General features: G+C 48.9%; 1 protein-coding gene across 1 annotated transcript in view; it reads right to left on the reverse strand.

The window, feature by feature from the left end:
* The window catches only part of VPS13A (vacuolar protein sorting 13 homolog A), a 269,928-nt gene extending 245,736 nt beyond the window's left edge, over positions 1–24,192 (reverse strand). The window contains 1 exon segment of the mRNA XM_040417055.1: positions 23,988–24,192. Coding sequence (XP_040272989.1) covers positions 23,988–24,087 — 100 coding nt within the window. The 5' untranslated portion in view covers positions 24,088–24,192.
* Positions 24,193–25,265: the final 1,073 nt, after the last annotated feature.

A 25,265-nucleotide genomic window follows, 5' to 3' on the forward strand; every position in this document is an offset into this window, starting at 1 on the left:
CATGGGGCTGATGGCGCTGGCTGGGGGACATGGATGATGGCAATGGAATGGGGCTGATGGCGCTGGCTGGGGGACATGGATAATGGCATGGGGCTGATGGCACTGGCTTGGGGACATGGATGATGAGAGCCATGTAATTTGTATACATACAGAAGAAAATATTATATCGCGATATATCGCACATGCTTCAAATTGTATCACGATATAGATTTTAGGCCATATCGCCCAGCCCTACTATAAATGCAGCTCTCATCGCGTTTCAGAAAAGTGGGCACGGCTTATCAGGGGGGTCATGGTCTTAGTAAATTCGTAATACCTTTAGGGTTGGTTTCAAGGATTCAACATTGCAATGATGACAACTGATTTGTTCACTTATTACAAATACCTGCTGCAGTTACCCAGGTTGCATTCCAACCCCTACTGCAGTATTAGGGAAATGCTTTCTCACCATAATAACTGATATTAGAAATAACAGTTAAAGGGGTTATCCCATCACATAAAATGGGGGCATATCGTTAGGATATGCCCCCATTTTATGTGATGGGATAACCCCTTTAACTGTTATTTCTAATATCAGTTATTATGGTGAGAAAGCATTTCCCTAATACTGCAGTAGGGGTTGGAATGCAACCTGGGTAACTGCAGCAGGTATTTGTAATAAGTGAACAAATCAGTTGTCATCATTGCAATGTTGAATCCTTGAAACCAACCCTAAAGGTATTACGAATTTACTAAGACCATGACCCCCCTGATAAGCCGTGCCCACTTTTCTGAAACGCGATGAGAGCTGCATTTATAGTAGGGCTGGGCGATATGGCCTAAAATCTATATCGTGATACAATTTGAAGCATGTGCGATATATCGCGATATAATATTTTCTTCTGTATGTATACAAATTACATGGCTCTCATCATCCATGTCCCCAAGCCAGTGCCATCAGCCCCATGCCATTATCCATGTCCCCCAGCCAGCGCCATCAGCCCCATTCCATTGCCATCATCCATGTCCCCCAGCCAGCGCCATCAGCCCCATGCCATTGCCACCATCATCATGTCCCACAGCCAGCGCCATCAGCCCCATTCCATTGCCATCATCCATGTCCCCCAGCCAGCGCCATCAGCCCCATGCCATTGCCACCATCATCATGTCCCACAGCCAGCCCCATGCCATTGCCACCATCATCATGTCCCACAGCCAGCGCCATCAGCCTCATGCCATTGCCGTATCATCCATGTCCCCCAGCCAGCGCCATCAGCCCCATTCCATTGCCATCATCCATGTCCCCCAGCCAGCGCCATCAGCCCCATGCCATTGCCACCATCATCATGTCCCACAGCCAGCCCCATGCCATTGCCACCATCATCATGTCCCACAGCCAGCGCCATCAGCCCCATGCCATTGCCGTATCATCCATGTCCCCCAACCAGCGCCATCGGCCCCATGCCATTGCAACCATCATAATGTCCCACAGCCAGCGCCATCAGCCCCATGTCATTGCCAGTTTGCCACCATCATCATGTCCCCCATCAGCCCCATGCCATAGCCACCCCCCCCCCCCCCCACCCCCTGGTAGATTCGGGCCCCTGCTAATATACTTGCCTTTCCTGCAGGGTGCGCGGCTGGCTGATGGAGTTCGCAGGAGACGGACTGCGTCTTCTTCCCAGCATGCACTGGGAGGGACCTGACATCACACACAGCGTCAGCCAGCGTGCTGACGATGTGTGCGCGCAAGGCCCTGGCCAGTGCAGCGCTGTGCAGAGTCGGGAGGCCACGGAGCGGTGAGTGAGAAGCTTCTTCAATTCACTACTGCTCTGTGGTCATCTATCGCGTTATGGCGATATAGCTAAAATCTATATTGTTTCCCGAATTTATGTCGATAATATTGTATATCATTTATATCACCCACCCCTAATTGTTAGTAGGGCTGCAGCAAACGATTATTTTAGCAATCGAATATTATATACGAATAAAGTGTATATACGAATAATCGAGTACTCTAATAAAAAAAAAAAAAGAATAGACTGTTTTCCTTTATAAAAACTCATCAGACCCCTGCCATCAGTCCCCAACACCCTTCATTCCCCCCTGTGCGATCAGCCCAAGTGCATCAGTTCCCCCCCAGTGCCATCAGCTCCACTATCCCCCAGTGCCATCAGCTCCGTTCCCCAGTGCCTTCAGCTCTCACCCACCCCAGTGCCTTCAGCTCCACTCCCCCAGTGCCATCAGCCCCTTCAAATCACCAACATCTCCCCCCTCCCCCAGATTCGGGCCCCTGCTAGTGCTAATTTTATACTTACCTTTCCTGGCAGTGCGCTGACATGGAATCCGCAGGTGACGGACCGTGTCTGCTTCCTAGCATGCACTGGGAGGGACCTGACATCACACACAGCGTCAGCCAGCGCACTGACGATGTGTGCACGCAAGGCCCTGCAGTGCAGTGATGATGGGAGGCCACGGAGCGGTGAGTTAAAGGCTTCACTCACGCTCCGTAGTCACGTGATTAAAACAAATCTTCGATGCAGGGAACAATTATATCTATTGAGGGACAATTTTTAGGCACATTGATGGGAAAGATTTTGAATCGCAGGTGGTGTTTTCTCTGATTGGAGACATTAACTTTCCCTTTCTTCTCTATCTGGCCCAGACCGCAATGACAATTTCTTTCAGCCTTGACTTGTCTCTATAGTGTTTTCTGCAGTGCTGTGCCTATTGCTGCCCCATTACTGTACCTGCTGTGTTGCAGTGTGTACCCAGATACTGTACTTCAGAAATAAATAATAGCTCCACACAGATAGTGATTCTGCAATAATAGTGCCCGAGCAGTCAGATAGTGTCCCTAAATATACTAATGCCAAACAGACTGCCTAGTAAGTAATAGTACCCCAAATTTATCCCAGATGGTAATAACGTCTTACTGTTGTTCCACATAGTAAAAGTGCCCTCTTTTGTGCTCCACACAGTAATATTGTCCCCATCAGGGTACTTTCACACTAGCGTTTTTCTTTTCCGGCACTGAGTTCCGTCCTAGGGGGCTCAATACAGGAAAAGAACTGATCAGTTTTATCCCCATGCATTCTGAATGGAGAGCATTCCGTTCAGGATGCATCAGGATGTCTTCAGTTCAGTCACTGAACGGCATTTTGGACGGAGGAAATAGCGCAGCATGCTGCAGTATTATCTCCGTCCAAAATTCCGGATCAGTTGCCGGAATGCTGGATCCGGCATTAATTTACATTGAAATGTATTAGTGCCGGATCCGGCATTAAAAATACTGCATGCGCAGACCGGTAAAAATGTGAAAAAAATCTATAACAGATCCATTTCTCCGGATGACATCCGGAGAGACGGATCCGTTCTTGCAATGCATTTGTGAGACGGATCCGCATACGGAACTGCTCTCCGGATCACTCTGCCACAAGTGTGAAAGTAGCCTTAGGCCCCACACTGTAATAGTGCTTCTTTTGTGCTCCCGACTGCAATAATATTTAATACTTGGTGCCCCGTATAATAATACAGTGATCTCTCAGGATACAATAGTTTCTTTTCTGACCCGTCGTAAGTTGAAACCAGACTCAACATACAATGCCTCAGACTCAGATCCAACCAATCAAGGCCACTTCTCTGGTGACCTAGCTGTATTAGTTACTGGTTAGTTACATGTAAGGACTTGTTTTATCTGTCATAGTTATCTGCTTATTTTTCATAAATATTCATTTTTTTCTTATCTTGCATGACGTTTTGGGGCTTTGAAACCGATTACTCAACTTACAATGGTTTCAACATACAATGGTCGTCCTGGAACCAATTAATATTGTAACTTGAGGGACCACTAATATCTCCAGAAAAGCTTCCAACATACACACTAAATGTGTCCACAGTACATAAGTATACTGCAAAATAAAAAGTGTGGAAGACTATGTTGTTCCATACAACGGTATCCAGTACCCCTAAATACATATAGACATGGACATGCCTTACATAGCAGTTCACATTCTATCCCTCAGTGGAGATTTGCAGCATCTTCCTCTGGTTTCAGGAACTGCACACATCGGGTCATGTGACTGTACAGGTCCTTCAGCCGCAACAAAACCTGCCGATGAGGGGGAGGAGCACCTGTGAACTGCTCTACTCCCATTTTTACTATAAAGTCCGATGGTAGGCAGGGAATGGGTTGTGAGCATACTGGCAAATAAGGCCCTGTATACGGGTGAATGGTGGGTGGGGCAGGGACCGATGGCTCCTTGCTACACCATAGTTTTCACCTGAATCTGCATTTAAAAGCTGTAAACACAGTCCTATAAGTTCCTTTTACAAAAATTGCTTTAGCAGGCAATTATCAGGTACGAACAAAACGTTCCGGATAATTGCTTGATCCTCAGGGCCCTGGGAGCTGGATTCAAAGCGATCATTTGCAGTTTAGTTGTCTCTGGGCTGCAGATCCCTGTTTAAACAGGCCGATCTGCAGCACAGAAATGATGATTTTATTATTTTTTAATTCAAGAAAATGTTTATTCAAGAGCAAATAGAGAAATAATTTTAGGTTCCGGCCAAAACACATGATCAGTTCCTTGTCTTCAGTTCTCCAGCTAGCAATGCAAATCATCTGTTTACTCTGATAGATACAGTGTGAATGCAGTGACAGGTAGTTTGCTCTTCACATCTGCGTTGGTGGAACTGTCAGGGGCCTCCGTCTCAGATTATAGAGTTGCGCGGCCTGATGTTCCATTTTGTCTGGTAAAACACGACCGGCTCCATTATAGCCTCTGAGGTCCATCGGGCGCCATTTGTGTTTGTCATTTGACGGTTCCAGTGATTCCATTATTTTTCTCAGAACAGAGCAGAACAAGAGAATTAGGCCTCATGCACAAGCGCAAAAGTGTTGTGGGCACCATATCACGGATCCGAAAACCACATATACCTGCATGCATGCCGTCATTTATATATTTTTTTTACTTCTGCAGAATTGTCCATGTCTTGTCCGCATTTGTCAATTTATTCATACGTTTTGAGAAGGAATAAAAGAGGAGCAGCACAATAAGTTCTAAGAAAAAAATACTCCGGCTTTGTTACTGTATGGGGAATAAAAGTATTTACTAAAATAGGACATGTCAGGAGAGCGGACAGCTCTTGTTTGCTATGTAGGCATGCTAAGAGCAGAGGTCGTACTTCATTTTTACTGGAAGAATAAAAATATTCTTCTTAACATTTTTGAGGAGTATTTTTAGCCAAGAAGGAGTACAAAAGTTGCAGTAAGGCCTCTTTCACACGACCGTTGTGTGCACCCGTGGCCGTTGTGCCGTTTTCCGTTTTTTTTCGCGGACCCCATGACTTTGAATGGGTCCGTGGAAAAAACGGAAAATGCACCGTTTTGCAGCCGCATCCGAGATCCGTGTTTCCTGGCCGTGAAAAAAATAAGACCTGTCCTATTTTTTTCACGGCCAACGGTTCACGGACCCATTCAAGTCAATGGGTCCGTGAAAGAACACGGATGCACACAAGATTGGCATCCGTGTCCGTGATCCGTGGCCGTAGGTTAGTTTTTATACAGACGGATCCGAAGATCCGTCTGCATAAAAGCTTTTTCATAGCTGAGTTTTCACGAAGTGAAAACTCAGAACCGACAGTATATTCTAACACAGAAGCGTTCCCATGGTGATGGGGACGCTTCTAGTTAGAATACACTACAAACTGTGTACAAGACTGCCCCCTGCTGCCTGGCAGCACCCGATCTCTTACAGGGGGCCGTGATCAGCACAATTAACCCCTTCAGGTGCGGCACCTGAATGGGTTAATTGTACTATCATATCCCCCTGTAAGAGATCAGGGCTGCCAGGCAGTAGGGGGCAGACCCTCCCCCCCTCCCCAGTTTGAATATCATTGGTGGCCAGTGCGGCCCCCCCCCTCTATTGTAATAATAGGTTGGTGGCCAGTGCGGCCCCCCCCCCCCTCTATTGTAATTATTCGTTGGTGGCACAGTGTGCGCCCCCCCCCCCTCCCTCTATTGTAATAATTCGTTGGTGGCACAGTGTGCGCCCCCCCCCCTCCCTCCCTCTATTGTAATAATTCGTTGGTGGCACAGTGTGCGCCCCCCATCGTCCCCCCCTCCCTCTATAGCATTAACAACATTGTTGGCCAGTGTGCGGCCTCCCATCTCCCCCCCCCCATCATTGGTGGCAGCGGAGTTCCGATCGGAGTCCCAGTTTAATCGCTGGGGCTCCGATCGGTAACCATGGCAACCAGGACCGTACTACAGTCCTGGTTGCCATGGTTACTTAGCAATAGTACAATAGTAGAAGATTCATACTTACCTGCTGGCCGCTGCTGCGATGTTCGTGTCCGGCCGGGAGCTCCACCTACTGGTAAGTGACAGGTCTGTGCGGCGCATTGCTAAATGAACTGTCACTTACCAGTAGGAGGAGCTCCCGGCCGGACACGAACATCGCAGCTCCCAGGTAAGTATGAATCTTTTACTATTGTACTATTGCTAGTAACCCGCTGCCACCAATGATCGGGGGGGGAGATGGGAGGCCGCACACTGGCCACCAATGTTGTTAATGCTATAGAGGGAGGGGGGGCCGATGGGGGGCGCACACTGTGCCACCAACGATTTATTACAATAGAGGGAGGAAGGGGGGGGGGGCGCACACTGTGCCACCAACGATTTATTACAATAGAGGGAGGAAGGGGGGGGGCACACTGTGCCACCAACGAATTATTACAATAGAGGGAGGAAGGGGGGGGCGCACACTGAAGGGGTTAATTGTGCTGATCAGGGGGCAGTCATGTACACAGTTTGTAGTATATTCTAACTAGAAGCGTCCCCATCACCATGGGAACGCCTCTGTGTTAGAATATACTGTCGGAAATGAGGTTTCACGATCTAACTCATATCCGACAGTATATTCTAACATAGAGGCGTTCCCATGGTGATGGGGACACTTCAAGTTAAAATATACCATCGGATTGGAGAAAACTCCGATCCGATGGTATAAAAGGGACTCCAGACTTTACATTGAAAGTCAATGGGGACGGATCCGTTTGAAATGGCACCATATTGTGTCAACGTCAAACGGATCCGTCCCCATTGACTTGCATTGTAATTCAGGACGGATCCGTTTGGCTCCGCACGGCCAGGCGGACACCAAAACGACTTTTTTTTCATGTCCGTGGATCCTCCAAAAATCAAGGAAGACCCACGGACGAAAAAACGGTCACGGATCACGGAAAAACGGGACCCCGTTTTGCGGACCGTGAAAATATACTGTCGTGTGCAATAAGCCTAATTCAAATAAATATTACGTAGGCATACGTATAGTTAAAGGGAATCTGTTGCCTCTGGTAAGCCCTATTAAGTACAATGTTAGGCCTCATGCACATGGCCGTTGCCCGGCCATGGCCATATTGCGTCCCGCAAACAGCGAGTCCGCAATATGTAGGCACCGGCCGCGTGCTCCCCGCATCACGGATGCGGACCCATTCACTTGAATGGTTCCGCAATTCGGAGCTGCGGTGTGACACAGAGGCACTGCAAAAAAATAAAACATGTTCTATTTTTTTGCGCTGCGGACGGATCACGGACCCATTCAAGTTGAATGGGACTCGATCCGTCCCAGCCGCCGCACAGATGTTGCCCGTGCATGAGGCCTTACATGCATAGAACACCTGCCGCTGACTCCAGGTCAGTAATCTGTATGGTGATATTAACCCCCATTCCCCACTATGTGCCCACAAACCGGCTGTGGAATGCATAGTGAGGATTCTCCCGGAGTCCTTCCCATTATGTGCGCATGCACAGGAGTCCTCTCATTAGATTCCATGGCTAGTTTGCTGGTGCACTGCAGAGGAATGGGGTGAGTACTGACATACTAATGACTGGTGTGGAGTCAGTGGCAAGTGTTCTATACGTGTATTAGGGCTGCACGATAAATCGAAAAAATAATCGAATCGCGATAATTGGCAAATGCTATATGGCGATTTGGCCGACCCGAAAATGCCGCGATTATATATGAAGGGGCCCCGCGCACAAAACTGGCTTTGTGTGTAAAGTATTTTACTAGTGTGTGAAACAATCTCTCTCCTATTGATAAGAGGTTCAGCCTCTGTACTCCCTTTCACTATGAATGCACTGCAGCGAGCGGGCCGGCCGGCGCGTGACTGACGTCACTTAGTAACGCTCCTGCTTCCTGAAGTGGGAGGAGCGTTACTAAGTGACGTCAGTCACGCGCCGGCCGGCCAGCCAGCTTGCTCCCGCTCGCTGTAGTGCATTCATAGTGACAGTGAGTACAGAGGCTGGACCTGTTATCAATGGGAGAGAGATTGTTTTACACACTAGTAAAATACTTTACACACAAAGCCAGTTATGTGCACAGTTTAGGACACATGAGGGGACACATAGGGCCATGAGGGGGACCAGCATAAGATGCTATATGTCTTATGCTGCCCCCCCCCTCATGGCCCTATGTGTCATAGCACACATCCCCCATAACAGCGTCCTCCACAGATCCACCCCATAACAGCGTCCTCCACAGATCCACCCCATAACAGCGTCCTCCACAGATCCACCCCATAACAGCGTCCTCCACAGATCCACCCCATAACAGCGTCCTCCACAGATCCACCCCATAACAGCGTCCTCCACAGATCCACCCCATTACAGCGTCCTCCACAGATCCACCCCATAACAGCGTCCTCCACAGATCCACCCCATAACAGCGTCCTCCACAGATCCCCCACAACACAGCGTCATCCACAGATCCCCCACAACACAGCGTCATCCACAGATCCCCCACAACACAGCGTCATCCACAGATCCCCCACAACACAGCGTCATCCACAGATCCCCCACAACACAGCGTCATCCACAGATCCCCCACAACACAGCGTCATCCACAGATCCCCCACAACACAGCGTCATCCACAGATCCCCCACAACACAGCGTCATCCACAGATCCCCCACAACACAGCGTCATCCACAGATCCCCCACAACACAGCGTCATCCACAGATCCCCCACAACACCGCGTCATCCACAGATCCCCCACAACACCGCGTCATCCACAGATCCCCCACAACACAGCGTCATCCACAGATCCCCCACAACACAGCGTCATCCACAGATCCCCCACAACACAGCGTCATCCACAGATCCCCCACAACACAGCGTCATCCACAGATCCCCCACAACACAGCATCATCCACAGATCCCCCACAACAGTGCCATCCACAGATACCCTCCATAACAGTGCATCATCCACAGATCCCCATAACAGTGCATCATCCACAGATCCTCCATAACAGTGCGTCATCCACAGATGCCCCCATAACAGTGCATCATCCACAGATCCCCCATAACAGTGCATCATCCACAGATCCCCATAACAGTGCATCATCCACAGATCCCCCATAACAGTGCATCATCCACAGATCCCCCATAACAGTGCATCATCCACAGATCCCCCAAACAGTGCATCATCCACAGATCCCCATACAGTGCATCATCCACAGATCCCCCATAACAGTGCATCATCCACAGATCCCCCATAACAGTGCATCATCCACAGATCCCCCATAACAGTGCATCATCCACAGATCCCCCATAACAGTGCCATCCACAGATCCCCTATAACTATGTCATACCCAGCCGCGTCAACGGCTCATATGGGAAAATCCAAGCAAATAGACCTCTAGCCCAATTCCCTTAAAATATTGCATCGCATATCGTTATCGCAATTTTTAGGGCCCTAATCGCAATCGCACAAAATTCCCATATCGTGCAGCCCTAACGTGTATTACTGTACTTATTAGGGCTTGGTGGAGGTGACAGATTCCCTTATGGTTGCTACTTATGCAGGGAACTGTGGCACTGTGACAAAACATTATTGATGGGATGGTGGAACTAAAAGTACCTAAAGAGGTTGTGCAGGCCATTTGTATTGATGACCTATCCAGAGGATAGGTCATCAATATCTGATCGGTGGGAGTCCGACACCCGGCACACATTTGTGTAGTTGCAGTAAAAACAACGATTTGACCGGACTGTCTGATTACTGGAAGAGATGGTTTGCACTGGATAGTGAGGCAACTAGGGGGTATAGCATGTAAGATAGTATAGCATCTGGATAGGTCATCAATATGAGATCAGTGAGGGTCCAAAACCCTGCACTCTTGCCGATCAGCTGGTTGAAGAGGAGGCGGCGCTCCATGCAAGTGCTGTTCGTTACACTACGCGTCGTCTCCTCTGGAGCGGTAGCATAGTGTAATGTCAAGTACTCGCTCCATTCAAGTGAGTAGAGCAAGTACTTGTCATTACACAGGATGCAACGCTCGCATCAAGCGTCGCTTCCTCTTCAACCAGCTGATCAGGGGAGTGCCGGGTTTTGAACCCGCAGTGATCTTTTATTGATAACTTATCCAGATGCTATCCTATTTCCAGTGCAAACCATCTCTTAGGGTATTCACACGGTGCAGTCAAATCACAGTTTTTACCGTGACGGCCACAAATGTGTATCCATTGCTAATGTGTTAATTGTTGCATTAAAAACCACAATATACCTGCCCCTAGCACCTAAAAGATGGGCACAGACACCTAGCATCTTTTAACAAGCTGGGGTTCACTCAAGTTAATAAAGACCCCGCGTGGCACTGGCTATGGTTAATAAGCCCTGGGTGGAGTCTGGGGTTAATGAACAGCAGGCACTTAGGCCTCTTTCACACAGGCGTCGCGTGTAAGGTGCGGCTAGGATGCAGGTGCGTCGTGGGAAAATGCGTGATTTTTCCACGCGAGTGCAAAGCATTTTAACGCATTTTGCACGCGCGTGAGAAAAATCGGCATGTTTGGTACCCAGACCCGAACCCGGACTTCTTCACAGAAGTTCAGGTTTGGGTTAGGTGTTGTGTAGATTGTATTATTTTCCCTTATAACCATGTTATAAGGGAAAATAATACAATCTACACAACACCTAACCCAAACCTGAACTTCTGTGAAGAAGTCCGGGTTCGGGTCTGGGTACCAAACATGCCGATTTTTCTCATGTGCGTGCAAAATGCGTTAAAATGCTTTGCACTCGCGTGGAAAAATCACGCATTTTCCCACGACGCACCTGCATCCTAGCCGCACCTTACACGCGACGCCTGTGTGAAAGAGGCCTAAGTGCCTGCTGTTCATTAACCCCAGACTCCACCCAGGGGCTTATTAACCATAGCCAGTGCCACGCGGGGTCTTTATTAACTTGAGTGAACCCCAGCTTGTTAAAAAGATGCTAGGTGTCTGTGCCCATCTTTTAGGTGCTAGGGGCAGGTATATTGTGGTTTTTAATGCAACAATTAACACATTAGCAATGGATACACATTTGTGGCCGTCACGGTAAAAACTGTGATTTGACTGCACCGTGTGAATACCCTAAGAGATGGTTTGCACTGGAAATAGGATAGCATCTGGATAAGTTATCAATAAAAGATCACTGCGGGTTCAAAACCCGGCACTCCCGCTGATCAGCTGGTTGAAGAGGAAGCGACGCTTGATGCGAGCGTTGCATCCTGTGTAATGACAAGTACTTGCTCTACTCACTTGAATGGAGCGAGTACTTGACATTACACTATGCTACCGCTCCAGAGGAGACGACGCGTAGTGTAACGAACAGCACTTGCATGGAGCGCCGCCTCCTCTTCAACCAGCTGATCGGCAAGAGTGCAGGGTTTTGGACCCTCACTGATCTCATATTGATGACCTATCCAGATGCTATACTATCTTACATGCTATACCCCCTAGTTGCCTCACTATCCAGTGCAAACCATCTCTTCCAGTAATCAGACAGTCCGGTCAAATCGTTGTTTTTACTGCAACTACACAAATGTGTGCCGGGTGTCGGACTCCCACCGATCAGATATTGATGACCTATCCAGAGGATAGGTCATCAATACAAATGGCCTGCACAACCTCTTTAGGTACTTTTAGTTCCACCATCCCATCAATAATGTTTTGTCACAGTGCCACAGTTCCCTGCATAAGTAGCAACCATAAGGGAATCTGTCACCTCCACCAAGCCCTAATAAGTACAGTAATACACGTTAGGGCTGCACGATATGGGAATTTTGTGCGATTGCGATTAGGGCCCTAAAAATTGCGATAACGATATGCGATGCAATATTTTAAGGGAATTGGGCTAGAGGTCTATTTGCTTGGATTTTCCCATATGAGCCGTTGACGCGGCTGGGTATGACATAGTTATAGGGGATCTGTGGATGGCACTGTTATGGGGGATCTGTGGATGATGCACTGTTATGGGGGATCTGTGGATGATGCACTGTTATGGGGGGTCTGTGGATGATGCACTGTTATGGGGGATCTGTGGATGATGCACTGTTATGGGGGATCTGTGGATGATGCACTGTTATGGGGGATCTGTGGATGATGCACTGTTATGGGGGATCTGTGGATGATGCACTGTTATGGGGGATCTGTGGATGATGCACTGTTATGGGGGATCTGTGGATGATGCACTGTTATGGGGGATCTGTGGATGATGCACTGTTATGGGGGATCTGTGGATGATGCACTGTTATGGGGGATCTGTGGATGATGCACTGTTATGGGGGATCTGTGGATGATGCACTGTTATGGAGGGTATCTGTGGATGGCACTGTTGTGGGGGATCTGTGGATGATGCTGTGTTGTGGGGGATCTGTGGATGACGCTGTGTTGTGGGGGATCTGTGGATGACGCTGTGTTGTGGGGGATCTGTGGATGACGCTGTGTTGTGGGGGATCTGTGGATGACGCTGTGTTGTGGGGGATCTGTGGATGACGCGGTGTTGTGGGGGATCTGTGGATGACGCGGTGTTGTGGGGGATCTGTGGATGACGCTGTGTTGTGGGGGATCTGTGGATGACGCTGTGTTGTGGGGGATCTGTGGATGACGCTGTGTTGTGGGGGATCTGTGGATGACGCTGTGTTGTGGGGGATCTGTGGATGACGCTGTGTTGTGGGGGATCTGTGGATGACGCTGTGTTGTGGGGGATCTGTGGATGACGCTGTGTTGTGGGGGATCTGTGGATGACGCTGTGTTGTGGGGGATCTGTGGATGACGCTGTGTTGTGGGGGATCTGTGGATGACGCTGTGTTGTGGGGGATCTGTGGAGGACGCTGTTATGGGGTGGATCTGTGGAGGACGCTGTTATGGGGTGGATCTGTGGAGGACGCTGTAATGGGGAGGATCTGTGGAGGACGCTGTTATGGGGTGGATCTGTGGAGGACGCTGTTATGGGGTGGATCTGTGGAGGACGCTGTTATGGGGTGGATCTGTGGAGGACGCTGTTATGGGGTGGATCTGTGGAGGACGCTGTTATGGGGTGGATCTGTGGAGGACGCTGTTATAGGGGATGTGTGCTATGACACATAGGGCCATGAGGGGGGGGGCAGCATAAGACATATAGCATCTTATGCTGGTCCCCCTCATGGCCCTATGTGTCCCCTCATGTGTCCTAAACTGTGCACATAACTGGCTTTGTGTGTAAAGTATTTTACTAGTGTGTAAAACAATCTCTCTCCCATTGATAACAGGTCCAGCCTCTGTACTCACTGTCACTATGAATGCACTACAGCGAGCGGGAGCAAGCTGGCTGGCCGGCCGGCGCGTGACTGACGTCACTTAGTAACGCTCCTCCCACTTCAGGAAGCAGGAGCGTTACTAAGTGACGTCAGTCACGCGCCGGCCGGCCCGCTCGCTGCAGTGCATTCATAGTGAAAGGGAGTACAGAGGCTGAACCTCTTATCAATAGGAGAGAGATTGTTTCACACACTAGTAAAATACTTTACACACAAAGCCAGTTTTGTGCGCGGGGCCCCTTCATATATAATCGCGGCATTTTCGGGTCGGCCAAATCGCCATATAGCATTTGCCAATTATCGCGATTCGATTATTTTTTCGATTTATCGTGCAGCCCTAATACACGTATAGAACACTTGCCACTGACTCCACACCAGTCATTAGTATGTCAGTACTCACCCCCATTCCTCTGCAGTGCACCAGCAAACTAGCCATGGAATCTAATGAGAGGACTCCTGTGCATGCGCACATAATGGGAAGGACTCCGGGAGAATCCTCACTATGCATTCCACAGCCGGTTTGTGGGCACATAGTGGGGAATGGGGGTTAATATCACCATACAGATTACTGACCTGGAGTCAGCGGCAGGTGTTCTATGCATGTAAGGCCTCATGCACGGGCAACATCTGTGCGGCGGCTGGGACGGATCGAGTCCCATTCAACTTGAATGGGTCCGTGATCCGTCCGCAGCGCAAAAAAATAGAACATGTTTTATTTTTTTGCAGTGCCTCTGTGTCACACCGCAGCTCCGAATTGCGGAACCATTCAAGTGAATGGGTCCGCATCCGTGATGCGGGGAGCACGCGGCCGGTGCCTACATATTGCGGACTCGCTGTTTGCGGGACGCAATATGGCCATGGCCGGGCAACGGCCATGTGCATGAGGCCTAACATTGTACTTAATAGGGCTTACCAGAGGCAACAGATTCCCTTTAACTATACGTATGCCTACGTAATATTTATTTGAATTAGGCTTATTGCACACGACAGTATATTTTCACGGTCCGCAAAACGGGGTCCCGTTTTTCCGTGATCCGTGACCGTTTTTTCGTCCGTGGGTCTTCCTTGATTTTTGGAGGATCCTCGGACATGAAAAAAAAGTCGTTTTGGTGTCCGCCTGGCCGTGCGGAGCCAAACGGATCCGTCCTGAATTACAATGCAAGTCAATGGGGACGGATCCGTTTGACATTGACACAATATGGTGCCATTTCAAACGGATCCGTCCCCATTGACTTTCAATGTAAAGTCTGGAGTCCCTTTTATACCATCGGATCGGAGTTTTCTCCAATCCGATGGTATATTTTAACTTGAAGTGTCCCCATCACCATGGGAACGCCTCTATGTTAGAATATACTGTCGGATATGAGTTAGATCGTGAAACCTCATTTCCGACAGTATATTCTAACACAGAGGCGTTCCCATGGTGATGGGGACGCTTCTAGTTAGAATATACTACAAACTGTGTACATGACTGCCCCCTGATCAGCACAATTAACCCCTTCAGTGTGCGCCCCCCCCTTCCCCCCTCTATTGTAATAATTCGTTGGTGGCACAGTGTGCGCCCCCCCTTCCTCCCTCTATTGTAATAAATCGTTGGTGGCACAGTGTGCGCCCCCCCCCCCCTTCCTCCCTCTATTGTAATAAATCGTTGGTGGCACAGTGTGCGCCCCCCATCGGCCCCCCCTCCCTCTATAGCATTAACAACATTGGTGGCCAGTGTGCGGCCTCCCATCTCCCCCCCCCCGATCATTGGTGGCAGCGGGTTACTAGCAATAGTACAATAGTAAAAGATTCATACTTACCTGGGAGCTGCGATGTTCGTGTCCGGCCGGGAGCTCCTCCTACTGGTAAGTGACAGTTCATTTAGCAATGCGCCGCACAGACCCTGTCACTTACCAGTAGGTGGAGCTCCCGGCCGGACACGAACATCGCAGCAGCAGCCAGCAGCAGGTAAGTATGAATCTTCTACTATTGTACTATTGCTAAGTAACCATGGCAACCAGGACGCTACTACAGTCCTGGTTGCCATGGTTACCGATCGGAGCCCCAGCGATTAAACTGGGACTCCGATCGGAACTCCGCTGCCACCAATGATGGGGGGGGGGGAGATGGGAGGCCGCACACTGGCCAACAATGTTGTTAATGCTATAGAGGGAGGGGGGGACGATGGGGGGCGCACACTGTGCCACCAACGAATTATTACAATAGAGGGAGGAAGGGGGGGGGGGGCGCACACTGTGCCCCCAACGAATTATTACAAAGGGGGGGGGGGGGGGGGGGGGGGCGCACACTGTGCCACCAACGAATAATTACAATAGGGGGGGGGGGGCCGCACTGGCCACCAACCTATTATTACAATGGAGGGGGGGGGGCCGCACTGGCCACCAATGATATTCAAACTGGGGAGGGGGGGAGGGTCTGCCCCCTGCTGCCTGGCAGCCCTGATCTCTTACAGGGGGATATGATAGTACAATTAACCCTTTCAGGTGCCGCACCTGAAGGGGTTAATTGTGCTGATCACGGCCCCCTGTAAGAGATCGGGTGCTGCCAGGCAGCAGGGGGCAGTCTTGTACACAGTTTGTAGTGTATTCTAACTAGAAGCGTCCCCATCACCATGGGAACGCTTCTGTGTTAGAATATACTGTCGGTTCTGAGTTTTCACTTCGTGAAAACTCAGCTATGAAAAAGCTTTTATGCAGACGGATCTTCGGATCCGTCTGTATAAAAACTAACCTACGGCCACGGATCACGGACACGGATGCCAATCTTGTGTGCATCCGTGTTCTTTCACGGACCCATTGACTTGAATGGGTCCGTGAACCGTTGGCCGTGAAAAAAATAGGACAGGTCATATTTTTTCACGGCCAGGAAACACGGATCTCGGATGCGGCTGCAAAACGGTGCATTTTCCGTTTTTTCCACGGACCCATTGAAAGTCATGGGGTCCGCGAAAAAAAACGGAAAACGGCACAACGGCCACGGGTGCACACAACGGTCGTGTGAAAGAGGCCTTACTGCAACTTTTGTACTCCTTCTTGGCTAAAAATACTCCTCAAAAATGTTAAGAAGAATATTTTTATTCTTCCAGTAAAAATGAAGTACGACCTCTGCTCTTAGCATGCCTACATAGCAAACAAGAGCTGTCCGCTCTCCTGACATGTCCTATTTTAGTAAATACTTTTATTCCCCATACAGTAACAAAGCCGGAGTATTTTTTTCTTAGAACTTATTGTGCTGCTCCTCTTTTATTCCTTCTCAAAACGTATGAATAAATTGACAAATGCGGACAAGACATGGACAATTCTGCAGAAGTAAAAAAAATATATAAATGACGGCATGCATGCAGGTATATGTGGTTTTCGGATCCGTGATATGGTGCCCACAACACTTTTGCGCTTGTGCATGAGGCCTAATTCTCTTGTTCTGCTCTGTTCTGAGAAAAATAATGGAATCACTGGAACCGTCAAATGACAAACACAAATGGCGCCCGATGGACCTCAGAGGCTATAATGGAGCCGGTCGTGTTTTACCAGACAAAATGGAACATCAGGCCGCGCAACTCTATAATCTGAGACGGAGGCCCCTGACAGTTCCACCAACGCAGATGTGAAGAGCAAACTACCTGTCACTGCATTCACACTGTATCTATCAGAGTAAACAGATGATTTGCATTGCTAGCTGGAGAACTGAAGACAAGGAACTGATCATGTGTTTTGGCCGGAACCTAAAATTATTTCTCTATTTGCTCTTGAATAAACATTTTCTTGAATTAAAAAAATAATAAAATCATCATTTCTGTGCTGCAGATCGGCCTGTTTAAACAGGGATCTGCAGCCCAGAGACAACTAAACTGCAAATGATCGCTTTGAATCCAGCTCCCAGGGCCCTGAGGATCAAGCAATTATCCGGAACGTTTTGTTCGTACCTGATAATTGCCTGCTAAAGCAATTTTTGTAAAAGGAACTTATAGGACTGTGTTTACAGCTTTTAAATGCAGATTCAGGTGAAAACTATGGTGTAGCAAGGAGCCATCGGTCCCTGCCCCACCCACCATTCACCCGTATACAGGGCCTTATTTGCCAGTATGCTCACAACCCATTCCCTGCCTACCATCGGACTTTATAGTAAAAATGGGAGTAGAGCAGTTCACAGGTGCTCCTCCCCCTCATCGGCAGGTTTTGTTGCGGCTGAAGGACCTGTACAGTCACATGACCCGATGTGTGCAGTTCCTGAAACCAGAGGAAGATGCTGCAAATCTCCACTGAGGGATAGAATGTGAACTGCTATGTAAGGCATGTCCATGTCTATATGTATTTAGGGGTACTGGATACCGTTGTATGGAACAACATAGTCTTCCACACTTTTTATTTTGCAGTATACTTATGTACTGTGGACACATTTAGTGTGTATGTTGGAAGCTTTTCTGGAGATATTAGTGGTCCCTCAAGTTACAATATTAATTGGTTCCAGGACGACCATTGTATGTTGAAACCATTGTAAGTTGAGTAATCGGTTTCAAAGCCCCAAAACGTCATGCAAGATAAGAAAAAAATGAATATTTATGAAAAATAAGCAGATAACTATGACAGATAAAACAAGTCCTTACATGTAACTAACCAGTAACTAATACAGCTAGGTCACCAGAGAAGTGGCCTTGATTGGTTGGATCTGAGTCTGAGGCATTGTATGTTGAGTCTGGTTTCAACTTACGACGGGTCAGAAAAGAAACTATTGTATCCTGAGAGATCACTGTATTATTATACGGGGCACCAAGTATTAAATATTATTGCAGTCGGGAGCACTAAAAGAAGCACTATTACAGTGTGGGGCCTAAGGCTACTTTCACACTTGTGGCAGAGTGATCCGGAGAGCAGTTCCGTATGCGGATCCGTCTCACAAATGCATTGCAAGAACGGATCCGTCTCTCCGGATGTCATCCGGAGAAATGGATCTGTTATAGATTTTTTTCACATTTTTACCGGTCTGCGCATGCGGTATTTTTAATGCCGGATCCGGCACTAATACATTTCAATGTAAATTAATGCCGGATCCAGCATTCCGGCAACTGATCCGGAATTTTGGACGGAGATAATAGTGCAGCATGCTGCGCTATTTCCTCCGTTCAAAATGCCGTTCAGTGACTGAACTGAAGACATCCTGATGCATCCTGAACGGAATGCTCTCCATTCAGAATGCATGGGGATAAAACTGATCAGTTCTTTTCCTGTATTGAGCCCCCTAGGACGGAACTCAGTGCCGGAAAAGAAAAACGCTAGTGTGAAAGTACCCTGATGGGGACAATATTACTGTGTGGAGCACAAAAGAGGGCACTTTTACTATGTGGAACAACAGTAAGACGTTATTACCATCTGGGATAAATTTGGGGTACTATTACTTACTAGGCAGTCTGTTTGGCATTAGTATATTTAGGGACACTATCTGACTGCTCGGGCACTATTATTGCAGAATCACTATCTGTGTGGAGCTATTATTTATTTCTGAAGTACAGTATCTGGGTACACACTGCAACACAGCAGGTACAGTAATGGGGCAGCAATAGGCACAGCACTGCAGAAAACACTATAGAGACAAGTCAAGGCTGAAAGAAATTGTCATTGCGGTCTGGGCCAGATAGAGAAGAAAGGGAAAGTTAATGTCTCCAATCAGAGAAAACACCACCTGCGATTCAAAATCTTTCCCATCAATGTGCCTAAAAATTGTCCCTCAATAGATATAATTGTTCCCTGCATCGAAGATTTGTTTTAATCACGTGACTACGGAGCGTGAGTGAAGCCTTTAACTCACCGCTCCGTGGCCTCCCATCATCACTGCACTGCAGGGCCTTGCGTGCACACATCGTCAGTGCGCTGGCTGACGCTGTGTGTGATGTCAGGTCCCTCCCAGTGCATGCTAGGAAGCAGACACGGTCCGTCACCTGCGGATTCCATGTCAGCGCACTGCCAGGAAAGGTAAGTATAAAATTAGCACTAGCAGGGGCCCGAATCTGGGGGAGGGGGGAGATGTTGGTGATTTGAAGGGGCTGATGGCACTGGGGGAGTGGAGCTGAAGGCACTGGGGTGGGTGAGAGCTGAAGGCACTGGGGGAACGGAGCTGATGGCACTGGGGGGATAGTGGAGCTGATGGCACTGGGGGGGAACTGATGCACTTGGGCTGATCGCACAGGGGGGAATGAAGGGTGTTGGGGACTGATGGCAGGGGGTCTGATGAGTTTTTATAAAGGAAAACAGTCTATTCTTTTTTTTTTTTATTAGAGTACTCGATTATTCGTATATACACTTTATTCGTATATAATATTCGATTGCTAAAATAATCGTTTGCTGCAGCCCTACTAACAATTAGGGGTGGGTGATATAAATGATATACAATATTATCGACATAAATTCGGGAAACAATATAGATTTTAGCTATATCGCCATAACGCGATAGATGACCACAGAGCAGTAGTGAATTGAAGAAGCTTCTCACTCACCGCTCCGTGGCCTCCCGACTCTGCACAGCGCTGCACTGGCCAGGGCCTTGCGCGCACACATCGTCAGCACGCTGGCTGACGCTGTGTGTGATGTCAGGTCCCTCCCAGTGCATGCTGGGAAGAAGACGCAGTCCGTCTCCTGCGAACTCCATCAGCCAGCCGCGCACCCTGCAGGAAAGGCAAGTATATTAGCAGGGGCCCGAATCTACCAGGGGGGGGGGGGGGGGGGGTGGATGGCTATGGCATGGGGCTGATGGGGGACATGATGATGGTGGCAAACTGGCAATGACATGGGGCTGATGGCGCTGGCTGTGGGACATTATGATGGTTGCAATGGCATGGGGCCGATGGCGCTGGTTGGGGGACATGGATGATACGGCAATGGCATGGGGCTGATGGCGCTGGCTGTGGGACATGATGATGGTGGCAATGGCATGGGGCTGGCTGTGGGACATGATGATGGTGGCAATGGCATGGGGCTGATGGCGCTGGCTGGGGGACATGGATGATGGCAATGGAATGGGGCTGATGGCGCTGGCTGGGGGACATGGATGATACGGCAATGGCATGAGGCTGATGGCGCTGGCTGTGGGACATGATGATGGTGGCAATGGCATGGGGCTGGCTGTGGGACATGATGATGGTGGCAATGGCATGGGGCTGATGGCGCTGGCTGGGGGACATGGATGATGGCAATGGAATGGGGCTGATGGCGCTGGCTGTGGGACATGATGATGGTGGCAATGGCATGGGGCTGATGGCGCTGGCTGGGGGACATGGATGATGGCAATGGAATGGGGCTGATGGCGCTGGCTGGGGGACATGGATAATGGCATGGGGCTGATGGCACTGGCTTGGGGACATGGATGATGAGAGCCATGTAATTTGTATACATACAGAAGAAAATATTATATCGCGATATATCGCACATGCTTCAAATTGTATCACGATATAGATTTTAGGCCATATCGCCCAGCCCTACTATAAATGCAGCTCTCATCGCGTTTCAGAAAAGTGGGCACGGCTTATCAGGGGGGTCATGGTCTTAGTAAATTCGTAATACCTTTAGGGTTGGTTTCAAGGATTCAACATTGCAATGATGACAACTGATTTGTTCACTTATTACAAATACCTGCTGCAGTTACCCAGGTTGCATTCCAACCCCTACTGCAGTATTAGGGAAATGCTTTCTCACCATAATAACTGATATTAGAAATAACAGTTAAAGGGGTTATCCCATCACATAAAATGGGGGCATATCGTTAGGATATGCCCCCATTGTCTGATAGGTACGGGTCCCACCTCTGGGATCCGCACCTACAATGAGAACGGAGAGGGGAAATGAACGGAGGGCGTGCTGCGCATGCGCAGCCGCCCTCCAGTCATTTCTATGGGGCTGCTGAAAATAGCAGGGGCCGTGAATGCGCGGTGCGCTCCCATTCACTTTTAAGGGAGCAGCGTTTGGTGGTGGACGGACCCTGGAAAATCCGGGGTCCTCCAGCGCTCAGTTCTCGTTGTAGGTGCGGGTCCCGCACTTATCAAACAAAGGGGGCAATTGTCTGTGATGGGAATACCCCTTAAAATGGCCTACCGATGGCCATCCATATTAGATTAGAGAGGTCCAATTCTCTGCACCCCCTGCCAATCAGCTGTTTGGCTCTTGTTACACCTCAGACTCATTCACTTGAGACAAAGCTGAAATGAACCGCAATAGCAGAGACAGATGGTAAAAGTGTGGAGCTATGCCTGCTTAACAATGACGGGGACACAACACTCACTGGAGCCTTACAGTCCCATCAGGCAGCTGATTGGCAGGGGTGCAAAGAGTTGGACCAATGTAATACTGATGGTCTGTCGTAAGGACAGACCAGTCGTGGGAAATCCCTTCAGAGGGGTTGGCCCATTTGACACATTGACAGCACGTCGCTAGGATATGCCACCAATGTCAGACAGGTGTGGGCTGGGACTGGCACCTATCTTTAGAACACGGTCCCCAAAGCGAAGCAGAGTGCACCACACATGCGCAGCGTGCTCTCCATTCACTTCTATGTGAGTTCCGAAAAGAGCTGAGTGAGTGCGCTCAGGTATTTCTGGAACTCCCATGAAAGTTAATGGAGAGCGCACTGCGCAAGCGTGGCCACCTCTCCGTTCACCTCTATGAATGGCCATGATTGCGTGCTGCAACCTGACTCACTTTGAGGCCCTATTCCAGAGATGGGACCCGCATTATCTGACAATAGTGGCATATCCTGACCATATGCCACCAATGTGTGAGATGGGCCAACCCTGTTAACTCTTACAGCACAAAACTACCACTGCTTGGTAGATCATCTGAAGCACTACCACTTTTTCTTCTTGGCAACAGGAAGAAGAGCGCATGAGCTACACTCATATCGCATTTGAAGTGTATGTTTGGTGCCAACAAATGCACCTGGGCATATAAGTTAAGAGCTGCATGGCACAAGTGAAGAACCAGCTGCTTTACACATGAAACAAAATCCCCACTGACACTCGACAATTTTTTTGCTTGTATCAAGGAATGCGGCATGGCTTTGATTTACTAAACATTCACCAGCGTTTTAGAATTGTGGTGGCACACAATGCTGCCTGTGCTGCATTCTCCAGCAAGTGGGCACCATTTAGGGTAATACTTCTTGGGATAGGCCAGATCTTTAACATGGTGTACTGCTCAGCACTATGCACGATTTCACTGCTGTGACCCAGAGGGAAGAACAACAACACTTATTGCCTTGAACTCGGTATCCTCCCAGCCAGTTGTGTTCTTCTGACTGCAGCGGTGACATGCCATTATACTGCAGCCAATCAATGGCCTGTGTTCTCCTTCTATATACCGCTGCGGTACCAGGCTCCATGCGACATCATCACTGCTGCTGCAGCAGCGGGGTGGAGGGTCATCATAGGAACAAAAGGGGGTTAAGGGTGGTATTAGTATCACTATAAGGGTCCCTACACACAAATGTGCACCAGTTTTGTTAGTTTTTTCGCCATTTTTTTAGTGTTTGGCCACTAGCGGTTTCTTCATGCTGTTTTCTCCTATTGAGAAGATGTGAAAATGCCTGGAAAAAAAACACCAAGAGCTACAGCAGAAAAAACGCAAACTACGGTAATTAACAAAAACGTCAGTACTAGTGTTTTAAGTTCTGCGTCCAAAGTTCGGGTTCGGGTTATAGAAGAATCCCGTTATGGATTCCAAATTCCGTTATGGTCCGTGGTAGCGGAATCCATAACGGGATACTTCAATAACCCAAACCCGAACCTTGGACGCAGAACTTAAAACACAAGTTCGCTCAACACTAGTCAGTACCAAAAAAAATGTAGTGTCCTGTGTGTCATATTTCCCATAGGCCTGCAGCTACCATCTGGAGCTGGCGTTTTAGCAGAAAAGAAGAATTTAAATGCCACTAATGCACAAAAGTGCTGAAAAACGCAGCAAAAAACCTATGTCTTTGTTCACATTTGTGTCATGACAATCGCCATTCCACTAGTGCAGGTAGGAGCCCCCTTTAAGTAGCTCTACATGCAGGAAAGCTGTGTTTTCAGGAGAATTTTAGGGACAGGTCAGACCACACTGTGGGACGGATATCGAAAAGGAAGCATTTTGCACATTTGTAAATTTAGCGCACGTGAAGCGGAAATGGTGGCGTTTTTCGCCAAATCTCCCCCTCACCTGAAGCGTGACATGTCTGGCCACACAGACCATAAACAGTACTGCTACATGTTCCAGGGAAACATTACATAAGATCACTGTGTGTACAGGCCTGACCCATGTGAATGCCTGGCACAGCTGGCACCAGACACAGGAGCAGGCTGTAGTGCAGAGGCACATGTCACCCAGCAGAGTGATGTTATGTACGTGTACGGGTGTGTCACTCACCGCCCCATATCCCCAACTTGAGCTGCGAGCTGTCCAGATTCACCACATAGTCCCCCAGGAAACGGTTCAACACATCCACCACCACGGACTCAAAGACCATGGTGTCGCCCTGCTTTCCCGGGTGTCACCCCCGGTGTCCCCACAGCACACACACTGCTCACACCGCCGGGCCCGCCTCTGTCTCCTCATGCGCAGTAAACCCGGGCCTCCCTCACCATGGCGCCCTTCCCACAGCTCCCTCCCACCCCATGTGCAAGAAAGTCACACAAGTTCAGTCGCTGTCACATGGAGAACGAGGGCCTGGCCATGTCAATAACTGACAGGTCCCTCCTCCGGGCTAGCCTGGTTACCCGCTGCTGCCTGACAGGAACACACGCATTCATTAGGGCGTGCTGTGCTCCCTGACCTGTTAGGAGGCAGCTAAAACATGTCAGAAATAGAGAGAAACAGTATAAGAGGTGCAGACAAGATATGTGGCATTACACTGTATGTGCTCTTGAAAATTGGTGTCCTGGGTATGTGATGCCCAGCCCTGTGCAGGGCTCATGCAGACAACCTCATTGTCCATTTTGTGTCACATATTGCATCCTATTTGCTTCCACCTCCATTCCATTTGTCTGCTATTTGCGGGCAGCCATTATGCATCCGTTTGCCATTCATATGTCAAGTCGGCAAAATAAAACACAGTAGGAGGACATTATGTCCCATACCAAAGGAAACACCGTTTGCAAGGTGACCTGGTCTAATTGTGTTAGATTCCATACCTCCCAACTTTTGAAAAGAAGGAAGAGGGATACCGTGAGGCAAAAAAAAATTCCGCACTAGGCTACACCTCTAACTCCGCCAAAAACATAACTAAATACCTAATCCCACCCAGTCCCCTAAATGTCCCCACATAGAAATGATTCCCCCTTTATGCCACCACACAGTAGTTATGCCAGCATTGTGCCCCCTTCACAGTAGTTATGGCCAGATATGTGCCCCTCACAGTAGCGATGCCCAGATATGTGCCCCCTCACAGTAGTTATGGCCAGATAGGTGCCCCCTCACAGTAGTTATGTCCAGTTATTTGTCCGCTAACAGTAATATACCCAGTATAGTGCCCCCTGACAGTAATATGCCCAGTAAAGTGCCCCCTCACAGTAATATGCCCATTAAAGTGCCCCCTGTGAGGGATACTGCCCCTCGTGCCCCCTTGACGTCAACTACGTCTAGCTCACGAGACGCTGTATGGTCCCTGGTTACCAAGATGTGACGTTACGCCCTGCCGGAGGAGCA

The sequence above is a fragment of the Bufo bufo genome, chromosome 2, assembly GCF_905171765.1.
Source record: "Bufo bufo chromosome 2, aBufBuf1.1, whole genome shotgun sequence".
Classification (NCBI taxonomy): domain Eukaryota; kingdom Metazoa; phylum Chordata; class Amphibia; order Anura; family Bufonidae; genus Bufo; species Bufo bufo.